General features: G+C 45.4%; 2 protein-coding genes across 3 annotated transcripts; both read right to left on the reverse strand.

Moving 5' to 3' along the window:
• Positions 1–270: 270 nt before the first annotated feature.
• On the reverse strand, positions 271–5539 carry LOC120900492 (CD109 antigen-like). The gene is made up of 12 exons (XM_040307555.1): positions 5430–5539; positions 4975–5155; positions 4535–4900; positions 3756–4474; positions 3428–3692; positions 3135–3359; positions 3022–3064; positions 2773–2962; positions 2406–2701; positions 727–2336; positions 515–668; positions 271–447 (listed from the first exon to the last, which is right to left on the reverse strand). The coding sequence occupies exons 1-12, from the start codon at positions 5507–5509 to the stop codon at positions 410–412; spliced, it is 4167 nt and encodes a 1388-aa protein (XP_040163489.1). The 5' UTR covers positions 5510–5539; the 3' UTR covers positions 271–409.
• A 57-nt stretch (positions 5540–5596) lies between these two features.
• Positions 5597–10874, reverse strand: LOC120900493 (CD109 antigen-like). Of its 2 annotated transcripts, XM_040307557.1 has the most exons (12): positions 10744–10874; positions 10495–10672; positions 9322–10421; positions 8990–9254; positions 8706–8921; positions 8590–8632; positions 8413–8533; positions 7802–8346; positions 6441–7738; positions 6216–6369; positions 6121–6150; positions 5597–6029 (listed from the first exon to the last, which is right to left on the reverse strand). In XM_040307557.1, the coding sequence occupies exons 1-11, from the start codon at positions 10824–10826 to the stop codon at positions 6125–6127; spliced, it is 4029 nt and encodes a 1342-aa protein (XP_040163491.1). In that variant the 5' UTR covers positions 10827–10874; the 3' UTR covers positions 5597–6029; positions 6121–6124. The 2 variants fall into 2 exon arrangements, with proteins under 2 accessions (XP_040163491.1, XP_040163490.1); XM_040307556.1 differs by lacking the exon at positions 5597–6029 and having other exon boundaries at positions 6050–6150.
• Between the last annotated feature and the right edge of the window lie 345 nt (positions 10875–11219).

An 11219-nucleotide genomic window follows, 5' to 3' on the forward strand; every position in this document is an offset into this window, starting at 1 on the left:
AATGCAATCTATCAACGGAGAGTACACTCACGAAAGTGGACGGGAAATCCCAATCCAAGGGTGGAATGAGAATTTTTCCCCCCATCTCCCCAACCCACGAATGACGCTCACGTACGTACGTAGCTTTGGGTCGGTAAACAGAGCGAATGTTTGTACGCGATCGAACTGTTTTTAAGTGTGAGACCACCAGGAAGTTGGGGTCGCTTTCCGAGAAGCTTTGTTTGATTACTGTTCTGAAGTCATCGAAAGATAAGCGTATGAAATACGACATTTTTGCATTGTTGTTAGAAGCGCTTTTTTATTGTGCGTTTGTATTTAAATTGGTGTAACAATTTATTTTCCAATAACACGACATTAATACATCTTCCCGAGATGGCGGGTTTCCTGTTCGGTAGGCACTTCCAGCTGATTAAACAGCGATCTCGTAGAACGATCGAGCACAGCGAGCTGGAATATGAGTAATATTTATTTGAGCAGCCAGCGATTATGGTACAGCTTTCGTCAAAACACTTACTATTGTCGTAGTAATCGTATATGATCACATTTGCCGGTTTAGCGTTCTCCACCTCATGCTTCTGGAACGCGGACATTTGAAGATGCACAGCTTCCTCTCCAATGTTGTCAAAGTACAGTACCACCGTTGTGTCGCTGCGTTTTGTTTCCACTTTCTGTATTGAGATGATGAAAGTTAAAAATCTGTTTTTGTTTAAATTATTTTCTTCTTACCTTAACCATCTCATGTTGCTTGAGCTGCTTCAGTGTGTCACTCTCAACGATGAACCCACTCGGCATGTCCACCTCCATAACGGCCATGTTAGAAACGGCTTGATCCTCCTTCGGAATAAAGCTCGTAGTAATGGACAGATCGATGCAGCTCTTGATCGATCCTTGCTTCGCTTCGGGCTTAAGCGTAAAACGAGGACTGTTATCCACATCCTTTATGTTATACTTGTACGACAGCTGGAACAATGCACAACCCGTACCGGTAGCGATCATCTCAAGCTTTCGCGTGTTTGCAGCAAGCTCATGCTTTTGCAGCACCAAAATATTCCCCCCATTAACCTGTAGACACTTCTCCTGTTCGCCCGTGATGATCACCTTGAGGGACATGTCCGCCTCGGAGGAGGAGAGTTGAGCAGCCATCTTCGAAAGAGCCTGCAAGCCAACGACTGTGTCCTGCGTTGACTCGAACCCACCCTTATCGTTGCGCTGGGAAACCAACCACTTCATGATCGGTAAACCTTCCAGTCCAGCGCTGGATGCTTCCAGTGTTGCCAATAGCCCGTATGCACTCATCTCCACGTTGACCGAACATGGCCGGTACCACCAACAACAGTTGGAATCGTTCTTCTCTGGAATCTCTTTGCTCCACCATTGGATGTCGCCTTGCTTATTCGATTTTGATAGCAGACTAGCGTACACTTCGTTTTTAAGTGGATGATCAGCAATTTGCAGTGCGTATGCAGCTAAGGCGTGTGCATACACATCATCTAGCTCGCTGATGTGTTCCTTCACGTACGTCAGAGCCTTATCAACCGATGCTTTGTACTTCTCCCCCAGCTTCGGATTCTCCAAGAAGGCAATAACGGTGTATGCGGTCAAAGCGATCCCTGACCCTGCACCTCCTTGCATATCCTTGTGGCAAATCGTTCCAACTTCCGGGAAAGCTCCATCGGCTGTCTGAACCTTACTGAGCCACCCGAGCGCACTATCAATCACATCCTCCTCAATGGTCATATGCTTCGCTGCCTGTTGGAACGATTTCGCCACAAACGCTGTCAGCCAGGTGCTGCCGCTCTTATCACTCTCGCCGAACGCGCTGAATGAACCGTCCTGGTGCTTGTAGGTCAGCTCTCGCTGATAGCCTATCTCCATGCACCGCTTCGCTTTGCTCTCAATTTCCACCGTCAGACGCTTGCAAGCTTTCAGATAATCCAACACTACGATACACGGGACAAAGTTGAGCATATTCTGCTCACCACACCCGAACGGCATGCGTATCAGCGAGTCAAGATTCTCGATCGATGATCCCAGCACATCGCCAATTACGGACACTTCTACGTTGGTCGAGTCGGGAACGGCATCGACTGGAATTTCCACTTCAAACGGTTGTTTGATCTCTTTCACTAAGCGTAGATCGACGAGAAGCGCCTTGTTGATGTACTGCGGTAGACCTTCCGGTTCAACGAGCAGTTGGCGCTCGATGCCATCCCCGGCCAGGGCACACTTGGCAGTAATCTTCAGCGTGACATGTCCCACCTTGGTTGGTTTTAGTACGAAGGTAAGCGTTTTGCCTGTACCGCGTGGTACTGTTATTTGTTCTTGGCGATGTTTTTCTGTTCCAAAAACGAGACATCAAAGAGATAAGAGTACTTAATCGCCTTTAAAAAAAGTCTATTAATTACCTTTTTGATCCTTAGTATCAGAAACAAATTCGAACTCGTCATCATTATTATAGAAGATCACATCCGCCAGTTGATCTTCATCCATGTAATTGAATACTACCACAGGTATACGGATAGTTTCTCCCAGCTTTACCGAATACGGCAGATCGATCGATAGGAAAAAGGGCATAAATACGTTCACTTTCGATGGGTTGTCCACCAGCCCCAGACCGTGGCTCTTGCTCAGTGAAAATCCGGTAATGATCCAGGACGTTATCGTGTCTGGGACGATTTTTCTAATGCTCTCCATTTCTTTGCTGTTTTAAAGGACAAAAGGACATTACATGAATAAGTTGAACTATTGCAAAAGTGGAAATTTATCACCTACCATTTCGAAATACTCTCCCATATCCACGTTTCGGGAAACTTGGAGCGAACAGTGGGTTCATTAACAGGCGCCGTAGCCATTTCACTTTCCATTATCACTCCTTTCATCTTGCATGCTGCCATCATTGGAGCAGCTCCAAATCCCCCGGCACTTGTGCTGCAGGCAAAAAGTCGAGCTTGTGGAAATATATCTGTAAAATAGATTCTTTTAAAGATACATTCTACTCAAAACATTCCTCTTCAACCTTACCTCGTGGAATGAACCTATTGGAAAGAAGAACAGCTCCAACGGACTATAAATGGGATGAACACGATCATAATTATTCTCTTATCATTAATGTTTTTTTTTATATAAACCAGTACCTGACAGTCTGATGTACTATAAGCATCCCAGTGATAATTCTGTGCCGACTCATACATTTCCAACTGCTGCACCACCTCATCGCGGCTGATGTCATTGCCAGACTTTAGAAGCAGCACGCTCTGATCGACCGCAAGCAGACCAACGAAAGAGTCTTTCTCCGTCCGTATATCGATGTCTAGCGTTTCTACCGGTTTCAACTCATCCTTTGAAAGAGTCAATTGTATCTAAAACAAAAAGATATTGTCCATTTAGTGAAGAAAGTCTGCTCATGATCTTTCATACCAACTCATACCTGATTTTCAAACACCCGCTTAAACTCAACGGTGTCATAGCTGCTCACGATGTAGCCTGCACTGGAGATGTAATGTACCAGCAGCTTTGCCCGAGGCACCATGGCAAATGTAGAAGGTATAGTAATACTGATTGTTGTGCTCGCCTCGCTGCCCTTTACTGCTCCACCTGCCAGCAGCTCTCCCCGTGCCAGCAAAGAATAGGACACACATTGTAGTGGTTTTGTGCATGCGACATCAAAGGTTAGGTCCTTCCCAGCTGTTGGTCTGAAACAATGAATAAGAAAGTAAATTATGTGTATATCCTTATGCTTATTCACTATCACTTACTCTTTCTCCGAAAGCCGCACTCTCATCAATGCTTCCTCGTAATCTCGAGGTTTCGTGATGCCTTGCACATAATAATCCTTCCCACGGTATTTCACCTCCACGCTGACATAATCAAAGTCTAGCTCGTCCAGCTTTACATTCAGCTGTGCCATTCCTTTATCATCAAGCGTAGAGGACTGCTTATGCAAATCGATGTTATAATTCCTCAACACTATCTCAACCTCCTTTGCCCCGTCCTGCACTGGACTACCGTCAAGGTTCGTCACCTGTATCCAGGCATTGTACGGTAGTCCTGGGAAATAGCTCGACTCTTCAATCATACGCACTTGATAGCGTTCGTCGTGCAACTGTACCGTGGTAGAACCTTTTTGAGTGCGCCCGGTCAGTGTTTCGCAAACCTCCGCCTCGATCGTAAGCTCCCGAATGTACGTTTTGCTAGAAAGGATCTCTTTCAGGTTGAATTCGACATCCGTCTTGCCATCGATCGGTAACACCTTCTGGCAGATGCTGGTTTCAGTTGGCTCGCGTCTGAAGCACATTGAGGAGGCGAGCTTTACGGAAACGGTCAATTCTCCAGCCACCGGCTTTCCGTAGGTGTACTTCGAGTTGACGACTACCTTTAGCAGCTCATCGTCGAGGAACGTGTAGCCTGGGGATTCCACCGTCACCTCGTACGTGGGAAGTACGTACTCATCCACATCGAACGTTTTGGACTCTTTCTGTAAAAGAATCAACAATTAGCTAAACTACGAACTGGTCTCATTGTGCTCGTTGCTTACCAATCCAACCACCTCCACATTGATGGTCCACTCGCCCAGCACCGGCTCGGTCGAAAGTGTGAGTTCCGCTTGGAACACTCCGCACTCACCGAGCGACGCGTTGCTCCACTGCTTGATCCGGTTGCCCTTGCCGTCGCGTATGTAAACCATCATCCCGCTGTCTCCCGCCGGTAGCGGCTTCATGCACCGGTCCAGCACCAGCACCCGGTATCGAACCGTATCGCCCGGTTTGTACACCGACTTATCAGTCTGAATCAACACCGAACAAAATTTGTTATCAAAGTCCAAACGGCTCTTTGTTTTAAATTCCAAACCGGAAAGACCTTCCGCAACCAGCTCATACTCTTCCTCGGGAATACTGTCAATCTGGATCGGGATGGGAAGAGAAATAATTGTTGGATCATAGGCCAATAATTAACATTCTACCCCTAATCACTCACCGTAAAGCTAATCAAGCGTGACTCATTGCTGTTCAGTGTGATCTCTTCCGTTGCAATTGGTTTGTCTTTCGCAGCGATCGAGATGCGAAACACAATCGCTACCTTTGTATCGAAAGTTGACACCACACACCGGTACACGGAGTTTGGACGTAGAATTCTAGCCCCAATGATTGAGTAATGGCTGTGCGAAAAGAGTGAAAATATTATAGCACCGTTTCAGAAACAGACATCGTTAAATCATTATCTCCAATATCGGAGCTAAATGTAAACCATTTCCTAAATAAACAATAAGCACACTCTAACGCCTTTCTAGCGCGATGTGAGTGACTCATCCGCAAAAATACACCCCACCCGCCATATAACTGCCAGATGTGCTGACATCACCAAAACGCTCCCCCAAAAAAAAATTAAAGCGACAGGAATTTTCACGATTGTGGATCACCCGCTCTTCTTACCCATCTTTGTGATCTTTCGGATCAGGCACTGTACGCTTCACTTCACCACCGAAACGCATTCCACCGCCCTTAGAAAACATTCTAAACTTTGCTTCGAATAAATACAACGCACAATAAATGCCAAAAAAAAATCCTCAACAAATTGTGATACAAAAGATGAAGGTCACTTTACTGTTTCACGCCACACAGCCTAGCGCACGAATGAGCCGCGAGAGCTGCGGTATGCTTTTATTTATCATCACTCTTTCGAGCTCCATCGGGCATACTCGGGTGATGTGTGTATGTTTGTGTAAGCGAACCGAAACCGGGTGCATAAAAATGTTGGTGCCATCACGTTAGCATCGACAGAATCAAAACATACAACCTCTCGCATACTAAGGGCCGCTGGTTTGTTGTAAGCGTGCCGTGTTTATACGCGCAATCGTGTGCGCAATCGCGCGAAACGTTCTCCCTCGCGAACTCACTCTCGCGAGTGAGACGTGGAACTCACGGATGCTCTCATTGTTGCCGGTGCGGTGGCGATGTAAACAAAACATGACCTTGAAATTACGCGCAGTTAAGTTTGGGTGGAAATGTTACATCTTGCTCTGGATTGCATTTCTCAAAAAAAAAAAAAAACATTAGGAATATCGATTTTTATTAATTTTACATTTTTTGCTGTGTTTTTTTACAGAGAATAGTAAAAAGTTACTCGATTAGAAGGCGTAGACAGCTACAGTATCTGAAATAAATTATTAAAATAAATGATTATCATCTTTGCTTAAATTATCCATCAACTTTACTTACCTTTTGTATCAAACGAGGTCAAATAAAGCAACCCTGTTACAATATCGACGAAGCTCCAACGAGCTATTGCTACAATTGGATAGCAAACTTGCGACACCTGCCTAACGTTCCAGACGAGCTCTAGGTGAGATTTATTTTCCAGCACAATAGCACTCTAGTAAGAAAGAAAAATAAAATTATATGAATTTACGTGGTTTTTGTCCCCTTCAATCAGAAGAAACTCACTTCAGTACCATTATGGTAATGCTCCTCCTGTCCTTCTATCTCGTACCCAGTGGGGAAATCTACTTCAACCTTCCAAAGTTCTGGCTCGTAAAACAGGAGTGGCTTAAGCAGGGTAAAGCAAAGGTATAACGCTAGCTTATGATTTTCAACCTGTCTCTTCTTAATGTTCACCCCAATCTTCTCACTATTTGATACGTTACTCGGTTCGGTTCTTGTTGCATTTTTACTCGCCAAACTATACCGAACGGACAGCTTCATCAACACCAAACCCGTACCTCTCGCTGATACACGCACACCGGTTGTGCCCTGGGGAAGCTGTACAGTTTGTAACAATTCTCTGTTGGTTGCATTAATTTCAAACTTGTGCCCTCCTGCCTCGATGTACATGTTGGGCATGGTGGTGGGGATTTTATGTGCCAACGCTGCGAGTGCTTCTAATGCGACGATCCTCTCCAATGAAGCTACAGAACGATCACCGGCGAATGTGTGCTTTTGAAGCCATTGGGCAATGCGTATCATTTCTTCGTGATTGATAGCGTTTCGTTTGATGTTAGCAAGAAGCGCATAAGCAGTTGCTTCTTGGTCGCGCTTTTCCGGAGACGATCGAGGATCGCCTCCCGAGACACTCCAGTAGCGATACTTTCCATCCACAATAGCCAGCGAGTTAAGCTTCGCAAGCATTCTTGCACTGTCTGGGTGGTTTATAAGTGTAAGTAGATAGGTCGTTTTTGCCAATAAGTAGACATCATTAATAGGAGCGGCTAGTAGTAGGGAGATCGTTTTGTTGATGAATTGTTTATATTCCCTTGAAAACTCCTTTCCAACAAATGCAAACATAACGCTACTCGCAAGTGATAGCTCCTTTCCTCCGGTACGCTGTATGTGGGGGTGTGCGATCGGGCAGCTTTCATTGAAACTACCATCCTCGCCGCTTTGCAGGATGAGCCAGTTTATTCCATCATTTAGGAAATCAATTTCTACTGGAATAGCTTCGTACATGATTAGCTTTCCGAGAGCTTGAACGGTGCTCGCCGTAAACCAGACACCACCGCACTCGTGCAAATTTCCAAACATACTAAATGATCCATCATCCAACCGATATCTAGAAAGCTGCTGGTAGCCAACATCCATGTACGAAAAAAGCTTTTTCTTCGTATCGGGTGATAACAGGTTAGCCCTTTTCAAATAATCGTAAACAGCCATCGTTGTCTGGAGGAAGAGTAAGGTCTCTTCCCCGTTGCCATGTGACGATCGAACCATGTGCTCCAAATCAAACATGTTCAGATTAAGGAATGTTCCTGAAGAGACAGACAATTATGTTTATCCTGCATTCAAATTTTTTTGATGTAAAGCCTTCTTACCTACGACCGAAAGAGTAACCTCTCTGTAATTTACATCAAGATTCTGTTCAATCGCAGGTAACGCTAGATTGAACGTTAACTTGCTCTGTTGAGGAAAGTCTAGCACCCGGACATCTTCCACGGTACGTATTAATCCTTCAGGACGAACTGGAATCGATTGTCGCACCGAATCTAGCACTTTTCCCTTCGAATCGCGAAGAAATACCTCTAACGTGAGTACACCAACACTGCTTGAACTGACACTAACTCGTACATTTTCCGTTGCTCCTTGTGCAAGGTAAAGAGGCGTTACTTTCATCGTAGGACGCACCTCCAACGACACGTTGATCGCTTTCCCATAATTGTGAACGAGACAGTGAACGCTGACCTCTTCGAACCGTTTGATCGATGGTGGCATGTGAAGCTGTACGAAGATTCGCTTTTGTGATTTGATTTGAAGCGGCTTCTTCAAGATCTGCAATCCATTAGCGGGACCAACGGAAAAACCGCTCACCACCCAGGTCGTTATGGTGTCGGGAAGTGATTTTTCGATGGATGTTTGGCCACTGTTGGATGAAAAAAAAAATTAAACGGACAGTGTTTCAATGGATATCACTGTGTAAGGATCCTACTTCTTCGCTTTTATCGATTCCCACAGCCACGTTTCAGGAAAGTCTTCTCTAACACTGTCATCCTCGTCCAGGGTTGAAGTAGTTCGTGCCAGCTCACCAAAAGAGTGTGGAATGAATCCAACTGGAAGAAGATAGCTACATTACAACCATGCTTAAACCGCTTTTCCACAATATTACCATCTGGAAGATACCCATCCGTCAGCAGCGTAACTCCAACACTCTATTTTTGATTCGAAGAAAGCAATGAATTCCAATAGAAATGTACTTTTGCATGTTCAGAAAACATAACTTACCCCAAAACTATCATACGATGACCATGTGCCCAATGTCCCTTCTAGAGATTGCAACATTTTTTCCCACTTTTGTTGAGTTATATCATTGTTTGAGCTAGTTCTTTGCTTTATACGCTCATCAACGCCCAACAAACCAACAAAGGCGTTCTTTTCCGCGAGTATATTGAAGGAGTACCTATCCGAGTTTGGTTCCATCAAATGTTCTGTAACGTTAAGCTAAAGAAGATCTTCTGTAATGCTCACTGCAATATTAAAGTAACGACTTAAGGCATGCATCAACTTACCGCACTGCTACTGGAGGACAAAAATCTTATAATGATCGAAGAACTCAATATCTTTCCATCCTCCTTGACGGCGAACGCTAACAACTTCATCTGTGGTGCCATCTGCGGGCTTGATGTTAGCGTCAGATGATGAGTATTGACCCGAGTGGCCGATTTCTGAACACCACTTGCACATACTTTACCATGGCAGTAGCCAACGTAGTAGATACGATCAACCTTAACGTTTGAATGCACATCCACCGTGATGTTTCGACGGACGATACAGCTGAAAATAAACAGATCTTAGTTGGTTTATCGTGCTCGACACAGTTAACGTCCACTCGTTTACGTACTATGCCTGGCGTGTAGTTATTGCAAGATATTCAAGACTCCTTTCCTCGTACATAGGATACGCGAAGACGAGAGGGAAAATATGATTCCTATACACACCCTCCACAGTAACTTCTGCCGTGCTCGTAGTCGTATTGATTGCAACCCTGAAGACTCCGTTTGCGTTTGTCTGCAGCGACAATATACTTGGCGCCACTTCGTCAATGTCATTCCGATCTTCGTCGAGCACTTTGTAGCGAACTGTAACAGGTTGATTCACAAGCGGTTTCTCATCAATCGTTGCAAGCTTCACCATTAATCGCATCGCCAGCCCCGGATAGAATACTTCGTTGCCATCGAGCACCTCCATTGTGACACCTCCAGCATTGTGTACCGTGTAGGAGCAGGTCGTATTGTAGCTAACGCCCGTCGAACTCTCGGTAACGATCACATCGAACCAAACGTTACGCTCTTCGTCACAGGATTTGGCAACGACGTCCGTTGGAAAGTCCACAATAGCTGTTCCGTTGATGAAGAGTTCTTTGCGTGCCACTTCCTTTGTCTGGGACGGATAATTGTTGTAATTGGCCCGCACGACAACCGTCGCATTGCCCCGCACTGATCCTCCGTGCACGAAAGACGCGCTCAACTTGAGAGACATTTTAGGTTCGTCACATTGAAAGTATGCCTTCGGTATGCTTTGCACCTGCACCCTGTACAGTGGCAGTGTGTACTCCTCTACACTGAACGTATCTTTGTAAATCTGCTCATTCACGGAGGCAGTGATTATCCACCGGCCAAACGATGTGTCCTCAGCCAGCTGAAAGCTTCCCTCGAAAACGCCGCTCGAAAGCGACACACCGTTCCACTGTTTCATGCGAACCCGGTCTGGATCGGCGATGAAGATCGTTGGCCTAACACTTTGCCCCACCGGTTTGGTGTCCGGCAGCAGGAACAGCACGCGAAACTGCACCCTATCGCCCGGTTTGTATGCAGGCTTATCAGTCTGAAACAGCACCAAATAGCTCCGGTCGATGCGTTCCAGTGAAGTTGTGTTTAGTAAGGTTTGCTTTTGCTTTTCCCAAACCTTGAGCTGGTAATGCCCTTCCTTCAAACTATTAAGCTATTACAGGTAAGAGGTAATCATGAATAACACTCCTTAGAGATGAATTTAACTCTTCATTTAATACACTTACAGATACTTCAACCTTCCGCAGCTCCTTCGGCTTCACCTCCACAGATGTTGCTCCAACAACCGTATCATTTGCAGTGACAATTTCGTACATAAATTGCTCCGTTCCAGATCCTAAATTGCTCACCATCAGTTCATAGGCGGTGTGAGGCCGCACCGTGCGAGGGGCAAGCATTGCGTACCTAAATAATAAAAACCCCCACACACTCGTGTTCAAGTTTATTTCACTATCGGCCCACCCCGGCTGACTCACCTTTGACCGGCACAATCTCGGGGAATCCCCCACACGACTAAGACGACGAGAAGCAGCATCGCAAAAACCGCATTCGAAGCCATTGCGCACGATCCGCACGCTACGGGTTAAGAACGGAAACTGATCTCAGCGCGCGAAAGAGTCATAGCGCGAAGGGGTCTTGCCTTCGCGATCGCGTTATGCAATCGTGCAAGATTGTTCGCCCAAGGACGGTTGGCTAGCGAGTGTGCTGTAGGAGATAATTTCATTCAACTGAGCTGTACATTTAGATGCAAAATTCTATACTTAGGATCGTCACTGTACAACTCACACTTTGAATTGACCAGCTTGCATACAAGCCAGCCGTTATTATCACCCGCACGATCAACATTCACCCAACGACTTTGTAGAACGATCGTGTTCATTATTTATTCTACATACAATGTATTTTTCCATTGCGTATAATTTTAAATCGACGTTCCTGGTACCTTAACAAC

Source organism: Anopheles arabiensis, chromosome 3 (genome assembly GCF_016920715.1).
Source record: "Anopheles arabiensis isolate DONGOLA chromosome 3, AaraD3, whole genome shotgun sequence".
Classification (NCBI taxonomy): Eukaryota; Metazoa; Arthropoda; class Insecta; order Diptera; family Culicidae; genus Anopheles; species Anopheles arabiensis.